This window comes from Hyperoodon ampullatus (assembly GCF_949752795.1).
Source record: "Hyperoodon ampullatus genome assembly, chromosome: 3".
NCBI classification, from domain to species: Eukaryota; Metazoa; Chordata; class Mammalia; order Artiodactyla; family Ziphiidae; genus Hyperoodon; species Hyperoodon ampullatus.
In genome coordinates, this window is record NC_136916.1 from 155,140,559 (window position 1) to 155,160,862 (window position 20,304).

At 52.8% G+C, this 20,304-nt stretch overlaps 1 protein-coding gene across 7 annotated transcripts in view; it reads left to right on the forward strand.

The window, feature by feature from the left end:
- ADCK1 (aarF domain containing kinase 1) overlaps positions 1-20,304 on the forward strand; it is a gene marked incomplete at its 5' end in the record, with an annotated part of 100,877 nt that overhangs the window by 79,743 nt on the left and 830 nt on the right. For 5 of the 7 annotated variants that reach the window (XM_079700517.1, XM_079700518.1, XM_079700519.1 and 2 more), the window contains 3 exons: positions 13,071-13,220; positions 14,625-14,822; positions 18,713-18,906. In XM_079700517.1, the coding sequence (XP_079556643.1) occupies positions 13,071-13,220; positions 14,625-14,822; positions 18,713-18,906 (542 nt within the window). The remainder of the gene's footprint in view (positions 1-13,070; positions 13,221-14,624; positions 14,823-18,712; positions 18,907-20,304) is intronic. The other 2 variants (XM_079700521.1, XM_079700522.1) reach the window with 1 other exon arrangement.

Consider the following 20,304-nt stretch of genomic DNA (forward strand, 5'->3'; position numbering starts at 1 on the left):
AGGGAAGCCCAGTGGTGAGGTTTTGCAGGGCTGCAGACAGATGGCGAAGGCCTTAGGCATGACCCCGAGGTACTGGGGAGTCATTGAAGGGTGAGTAGTGCAATGACATGACCCCTCTGGCTGGTGGGAGGAGGGAAGGAAAGGGACCAGACCCAGCAGAAGTGAACGCTCTTGGCTACTCCCTCTCGGGCAGCACACGAAGATGAGCCTGTGGTCCCAGTGGTAGCCCAGAGAAAAAAGCCGTACTTTGGCTCAGCAGACGAGCCAGTGGGAACGGCAGGAGAGTGTGCAGATTGTGAGCCCAGGCCTCGGGTGCCTGTGTGGCCTCTGCAATGTGGACGATCATAGCCTCACTTCTAAAAACGTTGGGAGGACCTCAAGAGTTAGTGCACAGCAGTGCCTAGAACAGTGCCTGGTGTATGCTGGGCACTCCAAAATGGCAGCAAGACTGTTGTTTTCACTCTTTTCTTTGGGCTCCGGCCTTTCCTTCCTCCTCGTTTATCGCCTTTTACGGTGAATGTTTGCTGAATGCCTGACTCCCTGTGCCAGGCCCTTTTCTCCATCATAAACTCAGGAGGGAGGTCTTATTGTCTCCATTTTGCAGATGAGGAATCAGAGATTCAGAGAAGGAAGGTAACTTGCCCAAGGTCACACAGCTAATAGAGCTAGGATTGAAACCCAAGTCTCTCTGACTCCAGTACTCCTCTTAGTTCATAAAAGGAGGCCCTGCATCAGAGGGTATGGAGCTGCTGCCAGGAGCATGTTTAGCCACAGCTGGCCTTGGATCCTGGGGACAGCTGTTGTCCCCTGACTTAGGGAACAGTGCTCCCAGAACCCTTCAGGGGCCCCTGGATGGGTGGGGAGGCTGGATGGGCCTCTCTACTCCCTACCCTGCTTCACCCAGGGCAGCTCTGCCATCGCCTGAGTTGCCTATTGGGCTTTTTTGGAAGAGATCTGCTGCTCGGGGGCTGGGGGCAGGGGGAGGATGAGAAAACTACTGTTCCAATTCAGGGGAAGCTCAGAGAGATAGCAAATGTCTTTCCCGAGGTCGCCTGGCAGTAGCACAACTTGGGCTTCTGACTCTGCTTCCCTCACTGTTGGCTAGAGGGTGTCTGGGCAGAGCTTCCTGCAGAGGAGGGAGTGGTAAGACCTGCTTGCCCATGTCTTCCTCTGTTGGTGGGGCTGGGGGTATGTCCCCGCATCTAGCCAGGGATCCTTTGTCCTTTGTCCACCAGGACTCTTGAGTACAAAGTCTCTGGTGCCAGTGAGGAGGGGAAGGGAGGGGAGGGGGTTCACCTCTTGTTTCTCCTGAGCAGTCTTAAAGGGGAGCAGGGTCTCTCTGCCTGCTGGTCAGGAAAGACTCCAGGGGCCTCAGGTTACTGGCGTTTCGTTACTGCCAGCTGCGGTGGGCTTTTCATGCCAGCAGCACCCCTAAATTCATCCATCTCTTTTGATCCAGTGAACCCAGGGCCGTAATGGTGTTTCATCAGGCAGCTTTGATTTTCAAAGACAAATGCAGACAAAGATGTGCTCTGGGGTAGTTGCTTGCTCTTGGCTGAGTGAGGTACCTGGGAGGAGGTTGGAGGTGGCTGGTGGGAGCTGGGGCTGGGTGATGCCCTCTGAGGGCCTGGGCTCATCTGGTCCTGCTTCCAGCCCTCTTGAATCGGCTTTGCAGATAAGGCCAGTGTTCTGTGCAGAGCAGACCCTTGGTGGACGTCCTATGAATTAGCAAACAGATTAAGCCAGTCTCATGCCCTGGATTGGCCTCTATGAGGCAGGGCTGAGGTAGAGGGTTGGTTTTTCTTTCCGTGGACATACAGAGTCGGGCAGGCTGATATCAGAGTAGTTTGGGGAAAACAATAGCAAAAATTAGTATAAGCAGCTTATATGTACCAAGCATGGGACGAATATAATCTCTACTCCTTACAGATGTCCTCCAAGGATATATTGTTAACCCCATTTATAGATGAGAAAGGTGAAGCTCGGAGAGGTTCAACCATTTGCCCAACATCACACCGCTAGCAGGGGCAGAGTCAGGTCTGCATGACTGCAAAAGCCTTGCACCTCCACCTTCTCTGTCTCCCTCCCAGGGATATGCCTGGGGCTGCAGTGGATCCCAGGGCCACCTGGGTGACAGCCACGCCAGTAACTCCTCGAAGAAGGAGTTGGAATACTGACAGAAGTTTTGCCCAGCTCCCAGGGCACCATCTACATGCAGCCCTTCACTCTCTAGCTTACATCACGTTCATATTACAAACGTTCCATTTTCTGGAGATGTTGTGAAGGCTAGATGTGTCCTCCTAGCACAGCTCCTGGCGTGTGGCTAGAACTCTGAACTGGTAGCTAGTTGATGGTTGTTGCTGTTTTCATTATTATTATCATCACTGGGCCCTGCCCTTTCCTCCGTTACCTCCTTTGACCATTAACGTTTACTGACTGCCTGACTCTGGGTGCCAGGCCCGATCTGCATTATAAACTTAGGAGGGAGGTCTTTTTTTTTTTTTTTTTTTTTTGCAGTACGTGGGCCTTTCACTGTTGCGGCCTCTCCTGTTGTGGAGCACAGGCTCCGGACGCGCAGGCTTAGCAGCCATGGCTCACGGGCCCAGCCGCTCCACAGCATGTGGGATCTTCCCGGGCTGGGGCACGAACCCGTGTCCCCTGCATCGGCAGGTGGACTCCCAAGCACTGCGCCACCAGAGAAGCCCAGGAGGGAGGTCTTGTCTCCATTTTGCAGATGAAGGATCAGAGACTCAGAGAGGGAAGGTAACTTACTTGAGGTCCCAGATCTTCATGGTACACCTCAGTGAGTTTTCATATGGATATACCGTGTACTCACCAGCTAGATAAAGGGACAAACCATTTCTAGCCCCCTGGCAGGCCCCCTCCTGCCCCCTCCCAGTTGATACCCTCACCCCCACCAGAGCTCCCGCTATTCTGACTTCTGTCGCCATAGATCACCTTCTCCCTTACTGAATTTCATGTCAATGGCATCATACCATATAGTAATTTAGGCCTGGCATCTTTGTCCTCAATTGGCTGTGGGTCTTCTCTGGAAGCTCTGTTCTCTTCCATTGGTCTGTTGGTCTGTCCTTGCAATAATAACCAAACTGTCTTAATTCCTTATTTCCTTAATCCCCTGCCCCTGGCTTCTAGGGTTTGCATGACCTGGGAGCCTCCTTGGTAGTATTCTGAGATGATGTCTTTAAATACTTCCACAGGAACCTCAGGCTGGGCAGTGGGCACTGGGACACATGCTCTACTGTGCCGTTGCTGACCATTGGTGATGTTGGAAGACTAGGGACAGGCCCTACTGTGAAGAAATTAACCTATTATGGCTCTTACCAACCAACCTAAAAGCCACAGGCCTCATGGAAGACTAGTGGGGTGTGTGTGTGTGCGCGCGTGTGTGTGTGTGTGTGTGTGTGTGTGTGTGTGTGTGTGTGTGTGTGTAGCATGAAAGACTCCACGTGACTGAAAGTTTCTTAAAAAATTCTGAGGTTCTAAAACCTGTCTAGGACTGTGGGACTGAGTGGGCCTGTCCCTGGAGTGATTCTCCCTCCTGAGGACAGCCTGGCTGTGAGTGTTGCCTGGGGAGGGAAATACAGGGGTCAGATAGGAGTGACAAAGGGCAAAGATCTCACCCCAAATCCTGGGGGAAAGGATAGTTAGTGGCATCTTGGCTGCTACAAGTTGTTGACTCAGCTGGAAGATGGGGCTCAGGAGGAAGTGGTTCTAGAAGGAATTGTCCTCGAGGGTGGGGAGGGCTCTAGACCCCTCCAGACACTTGTTAGTCATGCCCACGCCACTTTGAAGAGGTCTCCTCACCCTGCAGGGTCCCAGCCCAGTTGGGCTAGTATGTGAGGACCTGAAGACCAGTCCAAGTGGCCAGTTCCCCACAGACTCAGGTAGGGAAACACCAGTTTAGGAGACAAGAGACCTGGGTTCAAGCTCCATCTCTGCCAGTGGCCCGCTGTGTGACCTTGGACACATCACTCCCCTCCTCTGGGCCTCAGCTTTCTTACTGAAGGCATTGGGTTAGCAGGACTCTAAGGGTCTGTCCTGCTTGAATACTTTACAGAACAGCGACTCTTGGCTTGCTTGGAGATAAGACTTGAATGCAGATTCCTGGGCCCCACACCAAACTTACTTATCAGAATCTGGGGGGGGGGGAAGGGTTGCAAGAATCTGCATTTTAACAAACTCTCCAGTGGTTCAGGCACTCACTGGAGTTCAGGAACCACCTGCCACAAGACCAGGGGGTCCCTGGCTGCCCCAGGTGAGCCCACAAGCCTCACCTCCACTGTTTTGCACGTCCAGGCCCTGCCTAGGTGTGTTGTCTGGCCAGGGAGCATGGAGCCTGGGGAGCCAGCAGCCTGCAGGGGCCCTCGTTTGTCTGTGCTCTGAGCCCAGAAGCAGCATATTATTGAGGGCCTGACCTGGTGCTGGTGACAGTGACTGTCATTGATTTCATTAAGAATAAAGGTCGTGCAGGAGCACGCTTTCCTGGGCTGAATGGAGCCTCCTTAAGCCACAGGACGACTATTGATTGCAGGACCTTTATCGAAGGTTAATTGGATTTCAGTGAGCGTGTGTTTAAGACCCCACATGGGCTGAGGCCCAATTGAATTTGTGTGAAATTAGCTGGGAGAGAGGTGACAAAGTCAGGAGCTGGGGTTGGGTGAGACAGGGACTGGAGGCCTGGTGGGCAACATCCGCAGTCTGTGAAGGACAGGTTGGGTGCAGGGATGGCGGGCTTGCAAGAGACGCCAGCCTGTCCATCCTGGGGGCCCGGGAGCCTGCTGGGGGAAGAAGGCCGGGTGCTCCGCAGTGGTCATGATGTCGACTTTGACCGGGTCCTCTGTCCCCATGTTGGCCCTCTGGTCTGTGGTGTGGCTTGTAGAGCCTGTCTTTTTACCACTCCAGAGAGTAAATCTTGTCTTCCATAAGGATCTGAAGGGGATCTGGAGGTTTAGCTCTTACTTTGGACTCCCAACCCATGTATCAGAGGTGCCAGGGCCCGAGTTGCTGGCCTCTCTAGGCTCCGAGACAGCCGACTTCAAGTGCCCCCACTGTCAGATTAAGGTGCCCTGTCGTCTAGCCTGCTGAGCCATTTTTCAGCAGCTGTCTGCTCCCCTCTGGCAAACACAGCCTGGCTAATCTCTTGGTGTGCTGTTTTTGGCCATTCTACTCTCTGTTGCAGTGGGGTCTCGGCCTTATTTGTTGCTTTTAGAGTCATTTTAGCGGGGCGGGTGAGGGAATGTAGTCAGTGCCTGGGTTCCGTCTGCTGTGTGCAGCCAGCCGCCCTTGCCATGTTTCTTCTTTCCAGTCGTTTTTCTATTCCGTGTCACTGGAGAAGCAGTGAGAGCATCTCAAACCCGTCTTTCAGCAGACGTTTCTTGAGCACCTACTAGGTGCAGGCCCCTCATGTCAGTGCCATAGGAGCAGTGTGGACAGAGCATGGGACACGTGGGCCGGTCAGGCGTCACCGAGGCTGCGTGCATGATGGGAGGGGCAGAGGGTTCAGAGTCGGGCCACCTGGGGTTGTGTGTAGCTCTGCCATTTATATTGGCCAGGTACCCTTGGGCAAGTTACTTAAACTCCGAGTCTGAGTTTCCTCATCTGTACAGTTGGAGTGATAACAATACTTCCTTCACAGGGTCGTTGTGTGGCTTTGCAGGCTGTGAAGTTCTGTTAAAAAAAAAAAGTCATTTATAGTTCATGAGGTTATTAGTCACAGAGGCATGTCTTGCTCCACAGAATCTCCAAGAATCTTCTTGCTCCTCTCCTGTCCACCTACCTCTGTTGTCCATGAGTATGTAGACTCAGGGGTGATCAGTGGTCACTGACTGAGCAGATGGGGACCCCCTTTCCTATCTCTAAAAGCCATGCTGCCCAAGCGTTTCCTCTTGTCTCCCGACACCAGCTCGGATTGTGTAGGACATTTGCTTTGTGCTCAGCATCATCCACCACTTGGCGGGTCACCCTGGTTCGGTGGTGGAAGGTGCTCAGAAGACTGGGGAAGAGAAGCCAGAGAGGCACAAAGACCCCCGGTTACTGAAATCAATAGAATGAAAACACCTCCTCCCATCGTCCACCCTCCGTAACTTCTCACACCAAATCTTGAGAAGCTTGGGGATGTTGGAGGGGTCCAGGTGCACAGATGGCTTCCTGGAGACTTATTTCCCCAACAGCAGGTGTGTCAGGAGTGGGGAACAGCGTCACTTTGGAGTTGGCCTTCCTGGCTTCTGTTGTTGGCTCTGCTGCTTGCGAGCTGTGCCGCCTGGGTGGAGCTCATCACCCTTGGGAAGGCCCAGGTTCCTGCTGTAAAGTGGATACAAGAGAGTATCAGGGGGCTTCCCTGGTGGCGCAGTGGTTGAGGGTCCGCCTGCTGATGCAGGGGACACGGGTTCGTGCCCCAGTCCAGAAGGATGCCACATGCCGCGGAGCGGCTGGGCCCGTGAGCCGTGGCCGCTGAGCCTGCGCGTCCGGAGCCTGTGCTCCGCAACGGGAGAGGCCACAACAGTGAGAGGCCCGCCTACCGCAAAAAAAAACAAAAAATAAACAAACAAGCAAAAAAAGAGAGTATCAGGGACTTCCTTGGCGGTCCAGTGGTTAGGACTCCATGCTTCCACTGCAGGGGGCACGGGTTTGATCCCTGGTTGGGAAACTAAGATCCCGTATGCTGTGTGGTGTGGCACCCCCCTCCCCAAAAAAAGTATTGGATTGTTTGATGATTGAAACATGAAGCAGCTGGTGCAGTGCCCACAGTCCATGCTCTCAACACAGGCTGTTTTGCTGGAATTCTAACCCCCAACCCCCTCTGTGGTGCTGGCAGTAAAACATTAGCCAGAAGAAGGGGGAAATGTAGGGAAGAAACCCTTTGCTCATTTTCTTTATCCTGACCCAGGTAAGGTGGGCGGATGTGGACGTATTTCTTTGGAGCGAGTTGCTGCCCGAGGCAGGGATGTCAGAGGTCATCATGTGTGTCTTCCAGTAGTCGTGGCCCCTGGGATCCACTCCCCGCCACTCTGGTAGCCGTGACCCTTTGAGCCTCACTGGCCTGGAGACCTGAGGAGCCCTCATGGGCCTGTGGATACCCCAGGCCCTGGGTCTCAGGTGCTGTCCCGGTTCAAGCCGAATCTAGAGAAGCTTTCACCAAGCTCCTAGAGGCTCCGAGATTAGAGAAACTCCCCCAGGTTCCTGTAATAACCCGGCTCCTCTTCTTCCTTCCTCATTGCCGCTCCCAACACCACGTGTGGCTGAAGAAGTTCCCCCTGCCTTCACACTCAGGGACTCATCTCAGTGTTTGCTGGTCCAAGATTGACCCGCTCCGTGAATGGGCAGCAGCGAGGGACCTGAGGCTTATACATCCCAGGGGTGGTTCCTGGGGGTGGGCTGGGCTGGACAGCAAAATGCTCTAGGCAGTGGTCTGGTCTGGTCCTTGGGGCTGTGGTTCTGCCTCTAGAAGCCTGGGCGGACACCAGGGGAGGGGCAAAGAGAGCTTGAATTATTAACTTCCTTATACTTAATATCGGGCTACTTGTGTGATTATTAATATCCTGCAACACCATCCTCCTGCTTCTTTCAGAGATCTTGACCTTGCTTCCTTGACACCCCCCAAGAACATAAATAGACTTTCCCTTGGGGGTGGGAATAAATTCATCCATGCAATTATAGAATAATTTAAGTACTTTCAGCCAATTCAAGTTTTGAGAAAAATCCAAAAATAACTCTTTGATTTAAATATTATTTACTAAATTAATTCATTACTCAGACTTTTTATAGATTCCTGGGTTTTCCCCTGCCTACTGTTAGAACATAAAGGCATTGTGTTAATTACGGAAATCACTTATGTGAGCGGCACATTCTTTTTACATGGAACAATTAAAGACTTGTCACTGATTTTTTTTTTTTTTTTTTCTGAAAAGAGCTGTAGTGTGGCTTTAGTTAACAGTGTATTTTTGGTTAGACAAACAGCTCTGGATTTCCCACTGCGACTCTTTTCTCCAAATGGAATGCTTTCTTGGTTGCCGTGGGGACCTGCAGAAGTTTTTGGTGCAGCTCCTGCCACCAGGAAGGAGCTTCCCGGTGAGTGGAGAGGCAGGAGGGGCTGGTGATTGAGAGCTTGTTCCCTGGAGCCAGGCCACCTGGGTTTGGATCCCGGTTTCACTAACTGCTGGCCAGGTGACCAAGCTTCCTCCTCTTTTTGTATCTCGCTTCCCTCACCTGTCTACTGCAGAGGTGGCTGTGAGTCCATGTAACGTACCTGGAATGGTGCATGGCACAGAGCGTTAGCTGTTACCATTCTAAAAAGGTGGGATTCCTTTCTTTATGCAGATGCTGCCGTTAACAGGGCAAGGGGCAGCCTTAGAGGAACTGAACCGACATTTCTCCAAAGAAGGTATACAGATGGCCAAGGGGCACATGAAAAGGTGCTCAACATCACTCATTGTCAGGGAAATACAAATAAAAACCACAATGAGAGATCACCTCACACCTGTTAGAATGGCTGTCATCAAGAGGACAAGAGATAACAGTGTTGGTGAGGGCGTGGAGAAAAGGGAGCCCTTGTGCACTGTTGGTGCGAATGTAAATGGATACAGCCATTATGGAGAACAGTATGGAGGTTCCTTAAAACACTGAAAATAGACCTACCATATGATCTGGCATTTCCACTTCTGGGTATACACCCGAAGGAAATGAAATCAATATTAAAAGGATACCTGAACTCCCATATTCATTGCAGCCTTATTTACAATTGTCTGTTCTTGAGGAGGAGACATAGCTAAGTATATGGAAGGGGTGGAGAGAGGGTTTTGTGCCCAGTGGTGGCCTTAGGTTTCTCCTGGGACTTTCGGTGCCTCTGTGAGTAGGAGGGGGCTGGCTGCCTTTCTCTGGGCAGATTGGTTCTCAGAGACTATTTACTGCAACTCTGATAGATGTTAAGAAAAATTACCTAAAATTCAGAAAAAGGCGTGTGTGGTTTGTCCTTTCAAAGTCACTCTTGGGCATTGTTCAAGCAGCCTACCTGAGGATTTTTTCATATCTAAGGGAATGTACTTTTGTTTGACTTTGCTATTGACAATTAATTAAGGGCTCAGACTGAAGTCATATGTCAACCTGTGGATCTTATCCAGTAGAGATGCAAATAATTTCTCCCTGCTAGAAAAGATAACCCGGAAGGTTATGATTTCCTTATTGCCCAGTAGGCCAGTAAGCAGTTTTGTATCTAATCCTGGAATCTTAGTCTCTTATTCCTGTTTAAATACCCATAAATACCCAGTCCCTCAAAATTCTCTTTGAACCAGATCTACTTTCTTACTTGCTCCTTTACTGATGAGTTACACAATGTTTGACCTGTGTTCATTCTATATTTGTGTGAAAGTCAAGTTTTTAACTTTTCGAAAATTACTCTTTGATGGTGACAGTGGATATATTTTTTTCCAGGTTTAAAGTAAGCTACCACATGACAGAAAACAGACAAGCACGTTTGTGTCGTAGAGTGTAGCAGATAAAGTGCCTTCCCACAAGCAATCACATTTTGACCTTGAATCTCGAGGTAGCTCTATGAGGAAATAGAGTGGATGGGGCTAGGCTCACCGAACAGCTCAGGGAACTTAGACCCAGATTGAGAAGGGAGGTGACTTGTCCCCCAGGTCACCCATGCCCACAGTGGCAGTGCCAACAGGGCCTCAGAGTGAAGCCAGTGACATAGGCTGGTCCTCCCTCCTGATTCTGCCTTCCACACCTGCCTATCCCCGTGAGATCTGGTTAAAATGAACATCAGGAACAGCCCATAAAAGGAAAGACACCCAGGTAGGGGCCGCTGGAAGGGGAGGGCTGCTCTGGTGGCTTTGCCTGTGTGTATATGGGCTGCACTTGGCAGCCTCTCCTCCTCCTCCTATAGCAGCCGCTCACTCCTTATGGGCCAAGGCTCCCCCAGCCTGAGTCCCCGGAGCCCTAGGGGCCACCTTTCAATGTAGTAACAGGGGGCCCACAGCGACTAGCAATATTTCAGAAAGCTTAAGGGAGGTCATACATCTCCCCATGACAGGTCTGCCCAGACTAAATGAAATGTCATTTCTCTGCTTTTGGCTGGAATTCTGTCAGCTCTGTCTGGCTGCCCTGCTTATCTTGGGCTGATCAGGAGCCCTGATCGGACCTTATAGGCATCCTTGACAAATAAAAATGAATTATTACTTAATAAATGCAATTGGTTTGGCAAATATGGCCTTTCAGAGCTCATCTCCGTAGAGCTCCAAAGAGCCTAACAGAAGGGGTTCTCAGTGGTCCCGAGGTGGGGACCTGCTGGCTCATCCAGGACCAGCTCTGGCTGGGCTCCCTCTCCTAGGAAACAGAAAATGGTGGCTCTGGGACACCCAGCATCTCAGCCTGAGTCTGGGAACTTGACACGGGGTAAAGTTCTGTTCCTGATGCCCACAGACACTGAGTACTGGGCATTCCTTTCCCCCAAGAAAAATGTCAGGAGCGTGTGGTAGCAGGGCACAGGTGACAGACGAAGTGTCAGGACTTTAGATATAGCCTCTTTAACCCTGATTTCATCATTTCTTTTTTTTGTTTTTTTTTTGCGGTACGCAGGCCTCTCACCGTTGTAGCCTCTCCCGTTGCGGAGCACAGGCCCCGGACGCGCAGGCCCAGCGGCCATGGCTCACGGGCCCAGCCGCCCCGCAACATGTGGGATCTTCCCGGACCGGGGCACGAACCCGTGTCCCCTGCATCGGCAGGCGGACTCTCAACCACTGCGCCACCAGGGAAGCCCTCATCATTTCTTAAAAAGGTACAATGGGGCTTCCCTGGTGGCGGAGTGGTTGAGAGTCCGCCTGCCGATGCAGGGGACACGGGTTCGTGACCCGGTCCGGGAGGATCCCACATGCCGCGGGGCGGCTGGGCCCGTGAGCCATGGCCGCTGGGCCTGCGCGTCCGGGGCCTGTGCTCCGCAACGGGAGAAGCCGCAACGGTGAGAGGCCCGCGTACCGAAAAAAAAAAAAGTACAGTGAAACCTAGTCTGCCGTCCCCCCCCAGGAGTGCTATGAGGAATCAGGGGCACCTAGGAGAGGTTACTAGGTCCTGAGCACCATGATGCTCTCATTTACCTGACAGTAGCCTGTGAGAGTGGCACTATTATTATTTCCATTTTGCTGAAGTTGAGAGTATGACTAACTTCTTTAAGGTCACAGAGTTCAATTGAGAAGTGCAGAAGTCGGCGTGAGCCAGTATAGAATAGTGGTTACTGGAAGGCTGTGGGTCACACCTGGTTTGAATTCTGTCTCCACCTCTTTCCAGCCAGGTAGCTCTGGGTACATTAAGCCTCAACGAGTCTCAATTCCTAATCTGCAAAATGGGGATCATGACTGTACTTATTTTTAGGGCTTTTAATAAGGATGACAACTACTGTTACTAAAGTAGACTTATTCTTGATGATTTAATTGGAGGCCAATTATCATTGATTGGGATTCAGAGGAGACTAACGGGGTTAGGATAAGCATCAGAGGCCGGAACCTCAGCATCCTGGAAAAACGTGGAGAGGCAAGGGTCTCACTCATGTTGAAGGCAGAGTCCTATACTCACATGTTTGGCCTGTTACAGGCAAGGGGATGAATAATAGAACCAGTCTGTGATATGTAACTTAGACCTCAATGAAGCTGTTTAACAAAATAGAGCCAGTTCCTGCCATCATATAGGAGCTTATGATAGCGGGCTAGATGGTTGTTAATCAAATAATAATACAAAGAGTGTGCTAGTGATAGAAAAGTGTGAGGGTGTATGGCAGGAGAACATCATTTAGTCTAGGAAGTCAGGGAAGGCTTCCCCAGGGAGGTGATGCTCAGTTGGGGTGGGAAGGAAGAGAGGCGTGAACCAGGTGAAGGGGAGATGAAGCAATGTTCCTGGAATATCATGTGCAAAGGCCCTGAGGTAGGAAGGCACAGAGATTATTAGAGAAGAGGAAGAGAGCAAATATGGCTGGCATGTCAGTGTGGTACAAGATGAGACCAGGGAGGGAGGCTGGGCCTGGTTGTACAGGACTTTGTAAACCAAGGAAAGGAGTCTTTATCTTAAGACCCTACTCCTATGTTCCGCATCCCATGGGCCCCAGCTCCTCTCCTCTAGCTGGGATATGTTTGTTAGTGACCATGGGGTCCAGCCGAGGCTGAGGGATGCCAAGGGCAGTGTGTGTCCTAGGGCGTCAGCTTCCTGGGTTAAGCATCTCTTTGTCCTGTGGAAACCCATCAGCAGACCATCTGTGAGTCCAGGTCTGGCTCTGTTCAGCAGCTGTTCCCAAGCTGGGAAGAGGCTTTTAGCTTTAATAAAAAGGGAGTAGAGATAAGGAGGCTGCCTCGGCAGGGAGAGCAGCAGTGACAGGATGATTTAAATGGCCTCTCCAGTGTCATTTCTTCTGTGCAGACATCATAAATCAGATTAGCATTGGGCTCTGGCAGCGAGGGGAGTAGGGAGAGGGGCCTGAAGGGAGCAGGGAGAAGGGCTTGTGATTCTGGGTGCTCCTGGGACTGGCCTGGAGTGCTGAGGCAGCCCCAGAGGGTGATGGGGTCATCTATTCCTGATCCTCAGCCCCCTGGCCTTGTTCTTTGGAGAAGGGGCAGGTAGAGTGATCCCTACCCCCACCCAGCTTTCCAACCCCTATTCAGCTTTGGGGGAAAAAAGGCAGAGGGACTGATAGAAGAGGAAAACCAGGGAAGATTGGAGGGGCCGGTGTGGGAGGTGGGGGTTACAGCCTTCAGAAAACCTGGAAGCAGTGGTTCTCCTACCTTGCCATCCATTAAAATCACCTTGGGCACTTAAAAATAATACTGTTGCCTGGGTACCACCCCTAACATTTCTGAGTTCCAGCTGAATCTAATGTGCAGATGAAGTTAGGAAAAGCTGGATGAGCGTTCAGCTTCTATGAAGAACGATGCAGTCTCAAGCCATCCCTTCCACCGTGACTGCTCAGGCCTTCCTCCTGAGAGTGGCCAGATTGAGGGGCCAGAGGAGAAGTCTCTGAGGCATGTGGTAATGAGGTGCAACTCCCACCCGCCTCCCTTCTCTTTCAGATCTCACGCCACCTGGGCAAGATGTACAGTGAGATGATCTTTGTCAACGGCTTCGTGCACTGTGACCCTCACCCGGGCAATGTGCTGGTGCGGAAGTGCCCGGGCACAGGGAAGGTGGAGATCGTCCTGTTGGACCATGGGCTTTACCAGGTAGGAGAGCCCTTTCTCCCCAGGGTCTGGTCCTGCCTGGGCTCAGAGCCCGCTGAACTCCCCTATTGGCCACAGAAATGGGAAGCAGATAGCACGGTAGCTGAAGAGGGCCCAGCCCTACCCCTAGAGCTGTTATTTTGTGGAAGTCAAGGTCATATGAGCTTTGTTATTTTGTGGAAGTCAAGGTCATATGAGCTTTGTTATTTTGTGGAAGTCAAGGTCATATGAGCTTTGTTATTTTGTGGAAGTCAAGGTCATACGAGCTTTGTTATTTTGTGGAAGTCAAGGTCATACGAGCTTTGTTATTTTGTGGAAGTCAAGGTCATATGAGGCCTCCAGGCTCTCGGAGCCTCAGCTTCCTCCTAATAGAGTGAGTGGTAACACCTCCTTTAGAGGCAGCTGTGAGGGGTAGATGAGATTGTGCCTGGATATGTGAATGGACTTCCTCAGCTGCAAAAAAAAACCTTTTTCCCAGGGAAGCCCAGGCCAGCCAGACCCTGGGAGTTGAGCTGCCCTTACATGAGCTGGACTTCAGGGGGAAGGGTAACTGAGCCCCAGTGAGGAGGTCATATGTAATGGGAAAGGGCACAGGGAACTGATAGGGGTTGGATGGTCCTGACTCTCCTCTGGAACTTGGGACACGGAGCTGGTTCCAGCGAGCCACGTGTTCCTGCCTGGAAGCTGACAAGTTCAGTGTCAATCCCAGGACCCAGGTCCTGGCTTGATTCCAGGAGGCAGGTGGTCCTGGGGAGGTTTCCCCGGTGGTCTCCTGCTTCTCCCCTCAGAGCCCTGATCCCACATCCCCAAATCTGGGCTTCCTTTGAAAGGCTCAGGGGTGTTGGGCATGTTAGTTTAAGGTAGACACAGCCCCCAAGTGAATGATGACCCAAACACAACAGATGTCTAATTGCCTGCTCACACACCAGCCTGGGGTGTGTGGAGGGGCCTGAAAGCAGGGGCTGCCCGAGGCTGTTGCTCCCAGGTCTCCTTGGGGGTCTTGCCCTCCACCAGCAGCAGGGGTGAGGGCCTAGAGGAGCAGGAATGGGAAAGTTTTCATGCACCAGGCCTGCAAGTGGAGCTTCTGCCACATTCCATTGGTCAGAGCTCAGGCAGAGGGCTACGTCTAACTAGGAGGAAGGCGGGGATCTTAGACTGTACTTGGGAAGAAGAGGGGAGTATCGATTTTGGTGGGCTGTTGGTAGCCTCTGCCCCTCAGGACCAAGGCTGGCCAAATAGTGGCTTTGTACTTGGACCTTCAAGGATGGCTGACCGTGGGAGAGGAGCAGACGTCGTGCAGGAACCACGGTTTCCCTCCCCTCCCCTTTGCAGTGGTCACACCAGGCAGGGACGAGGTCTTTCATGGGAAGAGGGGGCTCAGATCCTGCCATGCTGCCCCCGCTGTAGGTGCTCACGGAAGAGTTCCGCCTGGATTACTGCCACCTCTGGCAGTCGCTGATCTGGACCGACATGAAGAGCGTGAAGAAGTACAGCCAGCGCCTGGGAGCCGGGGACCTCTACCCCTTGTTCACCTGCATGCTGACAGCCCGGTCGTGGGACTCAGTCAACAGGGGCATTGGCCAAACTCCAGTCACCGCCACTGAGGTGGGTGCCCCCCACCACCCCGGTCCTGCCCTGTCCCGGATGCAAGGGGCAGGCCCAGGCGTGGCCTTTGGAGCCCTGCCAACCCAGGGTCTGGGGTCCTATACTGGTGGGCTGTGGGGATGGAGTAGGGGGCAGAATTAGAGAGGTACTGGTTGAGGAGGGAGGGAGGGAGAAAGAGTGTGCCAGGATGGACGGGGGGAAAGGCGACGCTGTCCCACTGTGTCCCTCCTGGCCTCATCAACCTGGAATATAAGTAGGTCACGTTAACTGTATAAGCCAGGCTCTGTGACTTTCACTACAACCTGCTCTCATAAGATTTCAGGCTTCCACCAAGTTCTCCCCCAGGACTTCTGGGAATCCCCAGGGACTGTCTGGTAAATAAGTCTGGCACCACCCACTGTCTCCTGCTGGGCACCATCTCCCATCGTGGGGTTGCTCTAGGGCACCCTCCTGGGCAGGGGGCTTCACTCCTCATGCCGTACTCAGGGGCTGCTTGTCCCTTCATTCCTATGGAGTTTTTAGTGAAACAGCTCTTTTGGTCTTTGTTTGTAGCTCATTCCTCCCTTGGATCTGGAGTCTGGGCTGAGACCGATCCTAGGAACACCTTCTCCCTGTACTTGTACTCACCTCTGCCCCTCCAGTAGGGACTTACCGGGTAGCTCATTCTTCCTGGCTCAGGGTGAGCTCCCTCCCAGGCTTCTTAATCCCTCATGGACTTGCCTTCTGTCTTCCCAGTCTGTCAGTTTGCAGACCTTTGCAGGCTTGCCCGTGTCCATGCGGGGAGGGGCTTATGCTCACCACAAGGGACAGGGTCCTGCTTGTGCAGTAGGAAGACCTGGGCTCTGGTTCCAGCGCCTGCTTCTGGTGGCATGACCTTGGATGGTTCTAGTCACCTCTCTGAGCCTCGCAGTCCTCCCTTGCGAGCTGCCTTGTGGTGGGGGCTTTAGGAAAGGCTGGGTCCAGAGTCTCCAGCGATGTCACCAAACCACCAACCGCCTCTTGCCATCTCTTGGCTCTGCTTTCCTCCAAGTTGACATCATTCCCCAGCCAACTTGGTGGCAAAGATGACCACCAGTTACCCCAGGCTTACACAGCTTTCAGCTCATCATCTCAGAAGAAGAAAAACAATCTCCGCCGTTTGTTGAATAGGGATGATAGTTTCTGCTTTATTGATAATGCATGTAAAATGCCTCCTCCTAGTTTCTGAAATTTGTTCACTGAATAAACATTTGTTTTTGCTGGACCCTGGACTGGGTGCCTGTGGATCCAGTGATGAACAGACAGACAGGACTTCCATGTAATTTGCCCTTGTAGAGGAAGACAGACAGTAAACAAGTGAATAAACAGGTAAATGGAATAATTGCAGGTTAGAGGTGCTGGGGGGGCGGGAAATAAGCAGGGTGCCGCGATGATGGTTGATGGGGGGATGCTGTAGAGGAGATCTCGCTGGGGAGTTGACACGTAAGCTGAGGCCCGAAGGACAAGTAAGGCACCAGCCACTGGAAGAGCTTGGAGAAAGCACTCCGGGCAGAGGGCACGCGATGCATTAAGGGGGCAGAGTTGGGTGGTCTGGAGTGCGTGAGGAGGGTGGTGGACTGAGAAGCGTGTGGAGGGCTGAGCTGGGAGAGCATCGCACAGGGAGAATTTCAGATTCATTCTCAGGACAAAGCAGAGCCTTTGACAGGTTTTGAACAGGAGAAGCATGTGCTCAGACTCGCTATGTTAAGTATTTCTCTGGAGCGGGGCAAGATGTGCAGCGGGGCAGGACTTCAGGTGGAAAGATGGTGGGGCTCAGACTACGCTACTGGAGGTGGAGAGAAGCAGATGGGGTCAAGGTGTATTCTGGACATAAGAGTGAGAGGCCTTTCTGTCGGCTTGGACGTGAGGGGAGGAAAAGGGGAGAGTCGGAGTTGCATCGTAGCTTTTTGAGGTGAGTTACGTGGTGGAGGGGGCACCACTTCCTGACATAGGAAGACTTGGGGAAGGACATGTTTGGGTGGGAGGGTCAGTAGTTCTCGTGAGCGTTCAGATAGAGGTGTCGTGGGCAGTTAAGCCTGGTGCTCAGAGATCCAGCCTCGAGACATATAAGTTTGGGAGTCCTCAGCGTATAGATGGTATTAAAGCCACAGGGACGGAGAAGATTGCGTGGCACACAGTAGGTTCTCAGTGGATGATATCTGGTTTTATTAACTAAGTTAGAGTTTTATTTTTGCAAGCGGGTAAACATCCAGCAGGTTCCAAGCTTGAAGGCTGTGCTGCTCTGAGAAAGAGCCCCTCCGGGTAGCCTGGGTGGACACAGGGGCTTCCGTTTGGGCTGAGAGGGGGTCTGGTGAGCGGGGCCTTGATCTGGCCTTAGCCCCCGCAAGCAGGGTGACCTGCAGCTGTGCGGGGAGGTGGCGGGGAGGCAGACAGCCTCTTGGTGTCTGGCTTGTGTTGAGATGTTCCAGTCTGATAGCTCCTGCCTGGGGGCCATTTCAGGTTTCACAGCGGCTCAGTTGTCAGCGGTGCACGCGTGTTGCTGAAAGAGCCGAGGGTTCTGCTTCTGCTGCAGAAAGCGGCTGGGTGGGGTGAAGCGCTTGGCAGCATTGCTGGGCCCCTTGGGGTGACTTTGACGGGCCCCACGCGCCTCCCTGTACCTTATCCCTGATGACCCTCTGGGTTCTGCTGGGAGGTGGGCACAGACGGTGTTAACATGCCCAGTTTTTTGGGGAGGACATTGGGTCACACAGTCCTCTGTGAGATGACAGGCAGTGTAGTGGTGAGGGTGCGGGCTTGGGAGCTGCATGGCCTGGGTTTGACTTCTGACTCACCTCTTACTAGCTGTGGACCTTGGGGAGGTTACTTAACTTCTCAGTGCCTCAGTTTCCTCCTCTCACATGGGGTATACGCTTGCCTACCAGGGTTGCCGTGCGATTAGATGAGTTAACACATGCAAGCATTGTCAGAGCGCCCGGCTTACTTAGTGATGCTCCATACATGTGGACTGTTGTCATCGTTGTCACCATCCCTGTTTCCCTGGAGACTGAGAAGGGATCAGAGCCTCACTCTATACTCAGGACTCTGGCTAGAGGCAGTTATCTGCCCAGAACCATGCAGAGCTGAGGGACGGGGAAGGCTGGGAAGCCAGACCCCAAACTTACCCACCAGGGTAGGGCAAGGACTAGCCCTGAATCCTGCTCTGAGGACAGGAGGACCTCGGGCAATGGGCGGGCTGACGCTGGCTCCAGCGTGGAGGACAGTGATAAGCGGTGGCCAGGTGGGCAGGTCTGGTGGGGTGCGGGGCCAGGCAGGGTATGGGGCAGGACTTTGGATTTGGGTTTGGGGTCAGCAGCTCAGACCTCTCAACTGCACCAGCCTGGGCTTGGCTGGAGAGATGAGGGACACGACTCAGAAGCACCAGCTTCCAAGGCTTCTTCCAGGCCTGGCCTGAAATTGGTGGCCAGTGAAGAAGCCTTAGAAAATAACACAAGGGTGGCCCCCAGGCTGAGAGGCTGGACTCATCAAATGGTTGGTGGGGAGGTAGACTTCCTGCCCCGGTCAGTATGGGCTTGGGGGCTGGGTATGGGTGACCTGGGCTGCCGGGAGCTGGGATGGCAGAGGCAGCAGAAATGCGGCCTGGCTCCTGCTGACGTGCTTCTGATCCTGTACTGCGTTCGGTGCTTGGCTAGAAGTTGGGTGAGACGGCCCATCCAGGTTTGTCCGGCTACAAAGCCCCTTGGGCTAGGCTTCCCTCTGGGGAGGATTCCCAGTGCTGCTGAGGCAGCTGTGCTAGACGCTCCCTCCCGGAGCTTCCTTGCAGCCCCTCAGGTCACAGGCTGCCCGGACAACCCGCCACCCGTGGCCCCACTTCCCATGCCAACCGTCTGTTTGTCCTCCTGTTTCTGCTTCAGGACTCAGAGATCCGCAACAATGCGGCCAACTACCTCCCCCAGATCAGCCACCTTCTCAACCTCGTGCCGCGTCAGATGCTGCTCATATTCAAGACCAACGACCTGCTGCGGGGCATCGAGGCCGCCCTGGGCACCCGCGCCAGCGCCACCTCCTTCCTCAACATGTCACGTTGCTGCATCAAGGCACTGGCCGCGTGAGTGTGGGCTCTGGCCTCTCCTCCCCTCTAGCTCCCCGACCAGCCCCAGGGGTCTGCACACCTCCAGTTTTTCCCACCAGTCCCCAGGGCCGTGCCTGAACTCCCCAATCTCCAGCTCTCCCTGCAGGAAGTTAGGGGCAGAAAACAGCCCCAGTGACCTGGCTGATGCCTCGGGGTTGTGTTTTAAGGTGGTCCAGAGAGCCACCTCTACTTGTTAAAATTGTGGATTCTAGGACCACACCCTCCCGGGCAAGCTTTCCAGGTGATTCTTACCCTTAGTAAAGTTTACAGTGTTTTCGGAAAGTCTCAGTCCCATTCAAGCGTCCCCTGGACTTGGGATCGGGATGCCCGCGTTCACATCCCATCTCTAGCCGGTCCTGGGACTGTGTCCCCAGCATTGGCCAGGCAGTGAGGCCAGTGTTCCTTTCCCTGCAGGTGTGGCTGTGACTCAGGAGAGTGTCACCAGCAGGCCATCTCGGAATCTCAGGTCTTTTTAGATGTCTCAGCACCCTTGAGGTGTTGATGAGGAAGCGAAGGGTGCTTCCTCAGGGGGATAGTGACAGAGGAAAGAGGGTTCTAGGCTCTCCTAGCTGACAGTAGCAAATACACAGGAAGGTCTATGCTCTGACTGAAAGTTCTCACCTGAGAGGGCAGGCCTGGACTGTGGTCAGCTCCAAGCCCATCCATTCTAGGCAGCGAGCGAATGGGTCATTCTGGTAAATGGGTGAAGGGAGTGTTGACCACATACATCATGCACCCACTATCAAATACTGAGTTAGATTACAGGAAAATAGACTGTATACAGAAAGGGCCGAACATGATTTATTCTTCCTCTGAGGTTCAGGAAACAAAGTCTCGGGAGTTCCCGGAGCAGTCCAGTGGTTAGGACTGGGTGCTTTCACTGCCGGGGCCCAGGTTCAATCCCTTGTCAGGGAACTAAGATCCTGCAAGCCACATGGCACAGCCAAAAAAAAAAAAAGGAAACAAGTCTTGAATAGGTGGTCATCGTAAACACTAATTTTCATCATGTCCTTTTGTTGGTGCAGAGGAGATTGAGCTGGACTGAATTCACAGTGGCCCCAGCCTCCCAGAACTACCTTGATTAGGTTTCCAAGTGATTCTTACCCTCAGAAAGTTTGGGAAAGCCTTTACATTTGGGTTTGGGGGATTCTGATTTGATAAATATTAACTATACTTTTGGAAAAAGGGAAACATTGGAACGTGCTACCCACTGGGTTCACTAGACCATTGATACGCTGTGAAACAACTGCTTTTGCTGACCCCACTGACCTGGAAAATGCCTTTGGACTAGCTGAGTCCCACTGGGCCGTGGTCTGATCCGTAACCAGGAGTTGTCCACTGGGGCGGGGGCTGGTGAGTTGGCAAAGCCACCAT